Source organism: Microtus ochrogaster, unplaced genomic scaffold, assembly GCF_000317375.1.
Source record: "Microtus ochrogaster isolate Prairie Vole_2 unplaced genomic scaffold, MicOch1.0 UNK21, whole genome shotgun sequence".
Classification (NCBI taxonomy): domain Eukaryota; kingdom Metazoa; phylum Chordata; class Mammalia; order Rodentia; family Cricetidae; genus Microtus; species Microtus ochrogaster.
The window spans coordinates 2,920,941-2,932,430 of record NW_004949119.1 but is presented as its reverse complement, the minus strand read 5'-3'; the positions used below and the strand labels follow the sequence as shown (position 1 = coordinate 2,932,430).

Here is an 11,490-nt window from a genome sequence, read left to right as displayed (position 1 = left end):
ATGGCCTTTCTCATTGACCTGTGTGGCCTGGGGTGAGCAAGAGGGGACACAGGAGGCGAGAGACAAACCCACCAAATTAGGCTCCATCCTCACCTCCTCCTATAGTGCCCACCGCTGCCTGCTAACTCCATCTTCACCCCCTATAATGCCCACCATTCCCTGCTAACCCCATCGTGACCTTCTTTAACGACCAGTGTTCCATGCTAACCCCATCCTGACTCTCTTTCCTACAGAAAGGAAAGAAAATCCCTTGGTCCAAAATGGCGTCGGGAGATACAAAGACAAGCCTCAAGAATGCCTACCCCTCTGCCAAGAGGCTGTCCCTGCAGGAGGAGGAGGGAGAGGCTGAGGACTACTGCACCCCTGGTGCCTTCGAGCTGGAGCGCCTCTTCTGGAAGGGCAGTCCCCAGTACACGCACGTCAACGAGGTCTGGCCCAGGCTCTACATCGGTGATGAGTAAGTTCCAGGCCCTTATGTCACCCTGGGAAAGGAACAAGCGCTTCCTCGGTCACTCAGCAACTCTGAGTCACAAGCCTTGACTTCCGGGTCAGTTGTTCTATGAGAAGTATCTTAGTTAGGGCTCATCTTCATTTTACAAAAACTTAGAAAAGAGCCTTAAGCAAGGCAGGCTCATTTTTCTCTTGTGTGTTAAGTCCAAAGGAAGTCTAGCTGGGGCAACCATGGTAACTGCAGGAGAGCCAAGATGAGGGCTTCTGTGTATTGCTTCACCATCATGAGGGTCTAGTGTTCTTCAAGGTTGCGCAGAATCCAGAATCTTCACAGAGAACCCAACAGGAAAGTCAGGAGAAAGGAAGTCAAGAAGGACAGCTTTCCAAAGGGAAGTCTAGCCTAAGACTTCCCCTGCACCTAGCTGCAAGAGAGGCTGGGGAATCTCGTCATCTATCTTAGCTGACTATTTATTAGCCAGAGCCGGAGTTGGAGCTTGGCCTTAGGAGTATCTGAAAACAGTAGTCAAAATTGAGGTCTCCGTCTCTTTATAGGTCTTATAGTCAGTTTCCCCGCTTCACAAACAACTGAGAAATTTCTGTGGCCATCATTTAGGGACCACTGCATGGTAGACACTATGCTAAAATCCCTGCAAATGTGACCTCGTTTGACCCTCACAACACACCACTGAAAGAAATCTCAAGGCAAGGCAACTGAGTCACAGGACTGTTTAGTACGCACCCTATATTCTAAAATCTCGATGACCGAAATCTGAGGTTCATGCCACTTCACCCCTCCCCCCATCCTTCTGAACTTCACGCCCTGCCGATCCTTAGAGCAGACGTGCAGTACCCCTGTGCTTGTTGCTCTTACTACCGGCTGACTGCTTAAAAACCAGAGGTAAAATATCTAGCACGTGCAGTAGCCCTTGTCTTATTTTTCCCTTAACCTTTTTATTAAGCTGTGAGAAGTTAGAAACACTATATGCCGCTACCTTCTAAGTTAAAGTAAATGGTCATAAAACAAACTGCAAGCCAGACGTGGTGCAGCTGGCCTATAATCCTGCACTTGGAGAGACAGGAGTTCATGGTCAACCTTGGCCGTACAGAATTCAAGGCTAGCCTGAGTCTCTGAGACTCTGTCTCAAACAAAACAGAAACAAACAAATGTACAATCTCTCTTTTTCCACTCTTAATTCTGCCCATAACAAGTATTAAGTTTTGGGTGTTTTGGTTTTGGTTTTTTGAGATAGGCTTTCTCTGTGTGATAGTCCTGGCTGTCCTGGAACTCACTCTGTAGACCAGTTTGACTTTGAACTCACCGAGATCCGCCTGCCTCTGCCTCCCAAGTGCTGGGATTAAAGACATGCGCCACCACTGTCTGGCTTGTTTTTGTTTTTTAAAGCATCTTATGCAGATTTATTTTTATTTATTTTAATGTATGAGTGCTCTGTCTGCACACATGTTTGCAGGCCAGAAGAGAGCATCAGATTCCATTACAGATGGTTGTGAGCCACTGTGTGGTTGCAGGGAATTGCACTCAGGGAGTCTGGAAGAGCAACCAGTGCTCTTAGCTGAGTCATCTCTCCAAACCCTTTTTTATTTTTTATTGTGCATGTGTGTGTGTGCATGTGAGTGCAAAAGCAAGCCATAATGTATGTATGCATGGAGGTTGGTTCTCTCTCTACCATGTGGGAACCAAGGACTGAACTCAGGTCAAGCAAGCACCTTTACCCACCAAATGTCTCGCTAGCTCCCAAATAGCAGGTTCATGTGCTATTTCCACTTTTCTGTGTGCTATTTCAAACACAAGAAAATAAATACACACACAATGCTATTTTATTTCTTTTAGACAGATTGGTATTTTTCTAAAGAATTTATCTTCATTATGTATACCTATGTATGCCTGGGGTTAAGGGGATGCATATGAACGCAGGTGTCTGCAGAGGCCAGGTGTCAGGAGTCAGAACCCCTGGAGCTGTAGTAATGGGCACTTGGACATGGTCCAGGGTAGTGCTGGGAACCACTGTGAGCTCTTCCCTGCTGAGGTGTCTCTCAGCTCCACGGATGGGTGTTCCGTTTTGTCTGTTGAGACAGGGTCTCAGTAGCCTTCACCTCCTGGTTTTCCTGCCTCATCCCCTCAAGCACTGGGATCAGAGGCGTGTACTACCATGTCTGGCTTAAATAATTTCTTCTTAAAAAACAAACCCCACTGTGTATGCTGTTCTGCATTTTTAATATTCCACAGTATAACTATGGTACAATTTGTCCGGTCATTTCCCGGCTGAGGACATCAGGGGAACTCAGGCGAGGGGTGCACAGAACACAATGTACTGCTTCTCTTAGCTCTACAGGAGTATCATTCGTATATCATAAAACCCATCCTCTTAAGTTGTACAATTCAATGATTTCATGATATTCTCAGTCTAATTGCAGAACATTTTTATCATCTCAAGAGGAAGCCAGGATCCGTTAAGCAGCCACTCCTCACCCCCACCTTCCTCAGGGCCCTGCAGTTGCCAGTCTGCCTTCTGGTTTGTACATCAACCTGATCTTGACATTGTGTGGCCATGGGATGGGACGGCCTGGTGGGCTTTCGTAGCTGGCTTATTTCTCCTCTGCATACTCTCATGGTTCATCTGCGCTGCGCCATGTATTGATGCTGCATTCACCTTGATCCCAAACAACCTCTGGGTCCTATTTGTAAATTTTCCATAACTCAAATTTTGCTTTTGTCAAAGAGGTGTGCATACACTTTGACCTCAGATATCACTTAGGGAAGAATAATTCACAGACACAGGAGTCCCAGTGCATAAGGTTACAAGCCCAACACTGTCTATACAAAGACTGACAGTCTGGGATTAAGCCAAACGCTAACGCTGTGCGGTCAGTTTAGAGCCAATGAAACAGGCCTCTCCCACACGTCAGAGACCGCCTGCCACCACAGCAGCTGGCTTCCCAACATTATAGTCCACTCTGACTCCACAGTTTATGTTCTGTGGTCTCTGGAGTCTACGCTCCAGACTGATAGGGCAGCCCCTATTGCAGGGACTGCTGGGACATTTTCTCTTGCAACAGAGAGAAAAGAAAGGCGTTGTTAAACAATGCCTGACTTACACATGATGTACGCCATGTTTTTTATCTGTTTGTTTCTAGGGAACTCTCATATACCTGAGGTTGCTCTCTCAACTCCTAATCCCACTAATACCCCTGCCTCTACCTTCCAAGTGCAGAGATTACAGGCATGCACCCCCAACCCAGTGACATGTGCCATTTTTAGCCATATTTCACTGGACCAAACAAGCCCATGCCAAAACCTGCTGGTGACAGGGCCAGGAAGGCAGGCCCCGCCGCCCTGGAGGAGGGAGAACAAACATTCTAAACCACAGTGAAGCCCACCATGAGCCCTGGAAAGGTACAGTGGCTTTCAGACATGGCCTTTTACCTTTTTGGACCTATGTCCTCACTTCTAAAATAGTTGTTAAGAAGCTTTGAAGCCTAAAAGGAAGCATTTTGGAAACTGCGAAGAGACAGACCAATGTAAATGTCATTGTCACTGTTGCTAGTGATGTGTCCAGAAATGTGGGTGAAGGCCAGCCTGTGGAAGGCTGAATGCCAAGTGAGGGCTGCTTTCATAGAAGCACCGCAAGTGTCTGAGAAAGGACACATTCTACTTAAGATGGTGCCAGGCAATGACAGGATGGTGGGTGTCTGCAAGCTTCCTCGACCTTTGATTACAACCCTGCTTATTTCAACCAAGAAAATGTCGCTGCCCTTTCAATTCAATTAAGCTCTGCCCAATCAGGCTCCAACACACACACACACACACACACACACACACACACACACACACACTTAGAGGCCAGGCAGCTCTCAAGGTCTAAACACAGTGGGGGTGGGGGGTCAGGAATCAACTCAACCTCATACTTGACTCTGATCCTGGGTTCTGGGTATGCCACCACTTACCAAGGGTCACAGACTTCAAAGGACCGTGGACTCCAGAGCAGCACAGCCATGTGAGAATATAAGAATATAAATGCAGTTGCAGGATGGCAGAAATGCCTGAGTCTCTTGGTCTCTCTGGAGATACTGCCCAATACCCAAGGCTGGCTCCACAGGCATAAATCCCAAATTTTTATTTGTACTGAGGATGAGTTTTTCTTTTACCCATAAAGCACCTAAGATTTCTGAAAGCCAATCTCCAGAGGACAGTTTGGAAGGCAATCCAGACTCAAGAGCAAGGATGGATGGATGTTCAGGGTCACCGTCTACTGTTGGGAGACTCCTGGCACTTGGGAATGGCCAGAATCACCCCCAAGATGATATCTATCTATTCTTTCTCTGCCAGGCCCTCTTTGTGGACACCAGCAGATAGTGGAGCTTGTCTGGTTTCTGTAGGACTTTTGTGGCCTGGCCATCAAGTTTTGTGAGCTCCAATTTCTTCATCTGTAAGATTGAGTTTTTAATATGGCAAGACACATGGGAGCTTATCGCAATGCCCAGCACACTCAAATGTGAACTATTGCAGATGAGACAGGAGCTAGAGCTGTGACAGAAGGAAGAAAGGACAGAGTAAGCACTAGTTTTTGTTGTACTGGGTTTTCTTGCACTGAGGACAGCCTGGAGACAGAAACCAACCTGTGCCCAGCCCAGGGCATGAGGAAAAATGCCCGTGAACCTGTGAGTTTCAGGATTTCTAAACACGTGTTCAGTCCCAGGTTGTTCCAAGGGGTTCAGCCCCATTGGGATGCCTAAAAACCCCAAGTCCCCATGGTTTCTCAGCCTCACAGAAGGCCTGCTTGGTTAGCAGAGGATTGGGACACAGGGCAACAGGCCACCTTGGGAATGTCCCCATGGGGAACTCTTCCTCATTCATCACCCACTTCCCATAACTTGTAGAGAACTAAGTCTGCCCCAGTGGGAAGCACAGGCCCTCAGAGAGTGGAGCAGAAGCCCCCACTCAATACATAGGGTACAGAGTTCAAGTCCCCAGTGTGCATGGCTGCTAACTGTCTGGCCTACAGCAAAGCATTTTATTGTTCTGGGACTTTGTTTCTTTATTTATTAAATAAAGGATGATTTCAAAGGCCCCTGTCTGGCTGTGCCATACAGTTCTTCTAAAACGTCCTATTTAATAAATTAGGCTTTATTAGGTTCAAGCACATACTTGTGTTATTACTCTTAAGTCATTTAAATTAGATTCAAATTAGGTTAACCAAGTGTTGCCCTCCAGAGAGCTAGGAACTAGGAGATAAGAATAATTCATAGGCCCTTATCAATCAGCACTCCCTAAATGGGTGCTTCAAGAACTGCTTGAGCATGCTTGAAAGGCACAGTCTGTAATTTAAATATTCTTACTTTAATCTCCTTCACATCTTTCATTTGCTTGGCAAAACCTTTCTTTCTTTTCTCTCCACAGTCAGTGAGAAGGGCACTGTGTCTCTGCTGGGAAGGGATGAGCATCCCTAGGCAGAGCGGCCTCTTAGGAAGCTGGACTGACATGGAGAAACTGAGAAATCTCTCTCCACAGTGGCATCCCTGCACTCTTAAACTGTGCTGCCCTTTAGATGTCTGGGGCCCCAGGCAACTCCCTACCTTTATTAACTGTAGCTACCTCCAAAGCCTCCTTTCAGAGGGCCATCAACAGTCCAAAACCCTTCCCAAAGCCAGATCTCTCACAAGCAAATGCCTGTGCCCAGCTCCCCACCCCATAGCAGCCCAAGTCTGCATTCCGGGGTCTCCATCTTGTCTTTTCTGATACCTTTGCTCCCAGGCAGCTAGCAATCTCAAAAGTCAGAGACATTTATCTCTTGAGCCTGAAGATGGGAAAACTGGAAAGGGAGGAGAGGTCTCTCATTGATGTGTCTGGACAGATGTGACCCTCTTGGTAACACGTACATGTGCATACATGTGCACACACACACACACACACACACACACACACACACAATTATTGTATCATCAAAGCTGACACTTGGCCTGCTACTCCAAGGTGAGGAGCGGCCAGTGTAGGATGCGGCAAAATATGCCAGCATTAACAATTTTGCATGGTGGATGTTTCCCAGAAAACCTGGACTTTGGACTTTCAACTATTGGGAGTGGACACCAGTCATGGACAAGGTAGCAGAGAAAGAAGGCTGAGGCCCTGGCCCGGCCCCCACATGTTAGACAAAGCGTTCTCAGGCACGGTTCGAACAGGGTAAAAGACTGATTGCACCATGAGCCAAGAGAGCCTAGATTAATCACTAATACATTGTGTTCAAACATGGCTGCCAGCACTTATTTCCTTTCCTTCCTTAGACTCCATCATTGGGGAGTGAACCGTGGGGGAGTGAAACAGCATGGAAAAAGGTTTCTGTTGTTGTTGTTTTTGTTGTTGTGTCTTCTTTTCAAGACAGGATTTTTCTGTGTAGCCCTGGCTGTCTGAGTTTGTAGAAAGGCTGGCCTCAAACTCAGAGATCTGCCTGCCTCCGTCTCTAGAGTATTGGGATTAAGAAGGTGCGCCACCACCCCCAGCTAAGGTTTTTATTTTCTAACACACATCTCACTGTGTAGCCTCTTCTCCTGCCTCACTATGGCCAGTGGGAAGGGCTTTCTAACCAAACTTAAAAAGCCAAAGAAATTAAAAATCCACCTCACGACTCTGTAATAATCAGTCTCTCCTGAGTACTAAGGAAATAATATCAATAAAGTCACAGTACCCATTTACACAGTAAATGACTATAGTATGCTCATCACTGAATTTACAAAACACAGACCAAAAGGAAAAAAAAAAGCAGAATTCCCTGTTTTCCCGTTACCCAAAGATAAACATTTTGATGTACAATTTCCCGTTGCGCCCCCAATGAATTTCTTTAATCTGGTAAAGAAGCTTGAGCACCGCACAGTTCATTTTGACAAGCTTTCTGCAGTGAAAGCCAATCTGTGTAATTGCGTCTATTCAGCAAGCAAAGAAAAGTGAAACCCCCGAGGATTTAGTTTAGCTCAGTGATTCTCAACCTTCCTAATGCTGTGACCTTTAATACAGGCCTCATGTTGTGTGACCCCAACCATAAAATTATTTTGTTACTACTTCATAACTCTAATTTTGCTAGTGTTATGAATCGTAGCTTAAATATCTGTGTTTTCCTATGGTCTTGGGCAACACCTGTGACAGGGCGGCTCAGCCAGTCTCGGAAGATTTTAGTTCCTGCAGCACCCTAAACTGTTGCCCTGCATGGCCACAATGTACCCAAGAACAAGCAGGCCGAGTGAGCCAGTGGCTTGCATTTTCTTTCGCATCCAGTGACTTAATGAGACAAGAAGCTGGGGAAAAGACTTACTGCTCCAAGTCCACCTGCAAAGAGGGCACATAGCCCAACTCCATGGGGACAATGACTTCAAGGCCACGTCCAGGAAATGACACAGCTACAGTGTTACAGACAACAGATTAAAAAGTTCGGCAAATTGTAAGACATAAACCATAAACCAACAGACATTCAGGACCACACACAGGCTGACCTCTATAGACATCAAAATGAGAAGCAGCCTTGCCTCCAGCAGATTGTCCTCACTGCCCAGTACAGAACCCTGCAACATGGGTGTGGCTCCTTTCCACCTGAAAACCAGATGGTCTCCATGGACCTATGTCTATGGGCCATGTACTCCGCCTTGCCTCTGCACAAGACCTCTTGGGGGGAAACGGGCTTGGTTGCAAAGGGATTTGGTGGGGATCCGGACAACAAAGGTCTAAGAGTGTAATCTGGGGAGATGTTCTAGTGTGCTTGCTTTCTTTTTGTGTTTGCTTTGTTTTGAGACAAGGATTCTCTGTTTCATAGCTCTGCCTGTCTTGGAACTTGCTATGTAGAATAGGCTGGTCTAGAATTCACAGAGATCCCCTTGCCTCTAACTCCCGAGTGCTAGGATTAAAGGTGTGCACCACCACACACAGCCTCGTTTGCTTTCTGGTGCTGAGAATAAACTATATGACCAAAAGCAACATGAGAAGAAAAGGGTTCATCTGACTTACAGGATACAGCTCACATCCGAGAAAACCAAGGCAGGAGTTGAGGGCAAGACGGGAAGGGAAGCAGACACCACAGAGATACACTGTTTAGTGGACTCCTTGGCTATCCTTCTTCCTTTCCTTTTTTTCTCTTTCTTTCTTTCTTTCTTTGTTTAAGACAGAGTTTTGTTAATCCCCTGGTCAAGAATATGACAACTACCACAGTTTAAAGCCAAATTTGAAGCAAGCTTTAATTAAATACTGGCTAGGTGGGTGGACTCTCTGGCCAGGTCCAACTCTGGATTTCCAGAAAATGACCCCGAGTCATGGATTTCAGGGGTTTAAAGTATTCCCATCAGGTCCAACAAGGGGCAAGCGAACCTCATCTGCTGTTGGGTTTTTGTTTGTGTTTTCTCTTAGCTCTTTACTCTTTGGGGTTCCCGCCTGCCCAGCTTCCAAATAAATCACACAGAGGCCTTTTTTTCTTTTTTTTTAAATGAATGCCTGGCCTTAGCTTGACTTGTTTCTTGGCAGTTTTTCTTAACTTAAATTGTACCATCATTCTTTTTCCTCTGGACTTTTACCTTTCTCTATTTCTGTATATCTTTTCATTCCTTCTTATTCCGTGTCTGGCGGTGTGGCTGGTCCCCAGTCCTCCTCCTCCTTCTCTTGCTCCTGGCATGGCTTCTGCATTTTTATTTATTCTCTCTGATTGCCAGGCCTGCCTGTCCTTTCTCCAGCATACCTATTGGCTGATCAACTGTTTATTAGACCAATCAGGCATTTTAGACAGGCAAAGTAACAGAGTTTCACAGAGTTAAACAAATGCAACATCAAAGAATGCAACACATCTTTGCATCATTAAACAACTGTTCCACAGCATAAACAAATGTACTACACCTTTAACTGATATTCTACAACACATATCCAGTGCAGATGTGTCAAACAAACTTGTTTACCACAGTGGAAATATGTAACTTGCTATCTCCCATAAACAATAGCCTCCAGCATTTCAGGAACTATCTGTCCTTAGGCAAGTGACTCTTAGGCATAGTAATTAAAATTTAAAATGTAACTTAGGCTCTCACAGTTTTTCTATGTATCCCTGGCTGTCCTGGAAGTCACTCTGTAGACCAGGCTGGCCTCAAACTCACGGAGATCCGCCTGCCTGTGCCTCCCAAGTGCTGGGATTAAAGGTGTGCATCACCACTGCCTGGCTCAATTACCTTTCTTATGTAGCCTGGGCCCACCTGATTAGCGATGGCACCTCCCACAGTGGATTAGGCCCTCCTACATCAATTATAATTACCAGTCTGGTCTGATCGATTCTTCATCTGGAGTTTCCTCTTTCCTGGTGATTCCAGGTTTGTGTCAAGTTGACAGCTGAAGCTGACTGATGGAGTTTGAAGCAAGCTTTCAGGAGACGACCATAGAGGGCCTGGCAGGAGGCTGGACCAGGGATGAGAAGAAGGATAGGAAGGGCTCTGATTGAGGAAACCAGGCCATGTCGGAAAGGTTTTGCTTCTTCGGTCTCTCAACTGCAGTCAGAATGCAGAGCCTGGCCATGGGTTTGCAGAGAAGGAATTAAGGAGACTTTAGTCAAAGGAGGGACTGAGCATGCTCTCAGAATAAACTGCTCAGGCCAGGGGTAGCGGTGCTTGCCAGGAATTCCAGCACTCAGGAGGCTAAGGCAGGAAGATTACAGGTTCAAGCCCAACCTGGGTTACATATAGAGACCCTGTCAGTAACAACCCAATGGAGCAAACGGCATGAGTCTAACAGGTTCACATGTGACAGAATGTCCCCACCTCATTCCTAAGGCAAGTTAATGAAAAGGAGACACCTTATCTGCCTACTGTCTTAGTTAGGTTTCCTATTGCTGTGAAGAGACACCATGACCATGGCAACTTCTATAAAGGGAAACATTTCATTGGGCTGACTTATGGTTGAAACACAATGGAGGTTTAGCTCATTATCTTCATGGCAGGAAACATAGTAGCAGGCTCCATCTCCACCAGCTTCCTGTTTTCTGTGGTTTCCTTCACTGCCTAAATGCAGCTGTCCTGAGTCTTGATTCTGGGAATCAGGTTGGCCTAGAACTTGGAGCTCTGACAATGTCTGTCTCCTGGGATTAGAGGTGTGTGCCACCACTCCTGGACCTAAACTGTGCTTTAATTACACTTACATACAGGTGGGAAGCTTAGCTGGGCGGGGTCTTGTCCTGAGCTCACCCCCCTTTCCCATTTCTTAGTCTGTTTATCTCCTCAAACACAGGATTTAGTTCCATTCGACTGCCTAGTGCCCCATTTCTCCTCACTCTGTACATTTTCTGGTTTTCTCCTGTTCAGCGTGTTCCTTTTCGTTATAGATATTCATAAGAGTGAAAACTAGGGCTGGAGAGATGGCTCAGAGGTTAAGAGCACTGCCTGCTCTTCCAGAGGTCCTGCGTTCAATTTCCAGCACCCACATGGTGGCTCACAACCATCCATGATGAGATCTGGTGCCTCTTCTGGTGTACAGGCAGACATGCAGCCAGAACACAATCTGCATAATAAATAAATAAACCGTGAACACTACCAACCACACAAGAGTCAATGCTAGGCTGATCTGAGATTTCCTCTGCTGCTACAGTTAATCCATAGCACATCAGTTTAGCCTCAGGCAGACCTTCACGACAAGCACAGAAAGCTGCCACACTGTGTCAAAATCTCCATCACGTAATAATATTCTCCTCCTCTGAAACCCCTTGAGCCAGGCCCCGACAGGTTAAATCACCCTCAGCACCACGGTCTTCCACTTTGTAGTAGCGTGGTCCACTAAGCCCACTTTAAACATTTAACTGCTTTTCTAATCCAAACTCTAAAGTCCACATTCCTTCAAACCAAAGTGGTCAGGCTTATCACAGCAACATCCAACTCCTGGTACCAAATCCTGCCTTAGTTAGGGTTTTATTGTTGTGAAGAGACACCATGACCACGGCAATTCTCATTTCCTCTCATAAAGGAACACATTTAATTGGGGCTGGCTTACAGTCTCAGAGGTTTAGTTCATTATCATCA

The 11,490-nt window shown here is 46.2% G+C and overlaps 1 protein-coding gene across 1 annotated transcript in view; it reads left to right on the top strand.

Moving 5' to 3' along the window:
• The first annotated feature begins 260 nt into the window (after positions 1-260).
• Dupd1 (dual specificity phosphatase and pro isomerase domain containing 1) overlaps positions 261-11,490 on the top strand; it is a 34,002-nt gene continuing 22,772 nt past the window's right edge. Inside the window, exon 1 of the mRNA XM_005367662.2 lies at positions 261-457. Within this exon, the coding sequence (XP_005367719.1) occupies positions 261-457 (197 nt within the window). The remainder of the gene's footprint in view (positions 458-11,490) is intronic.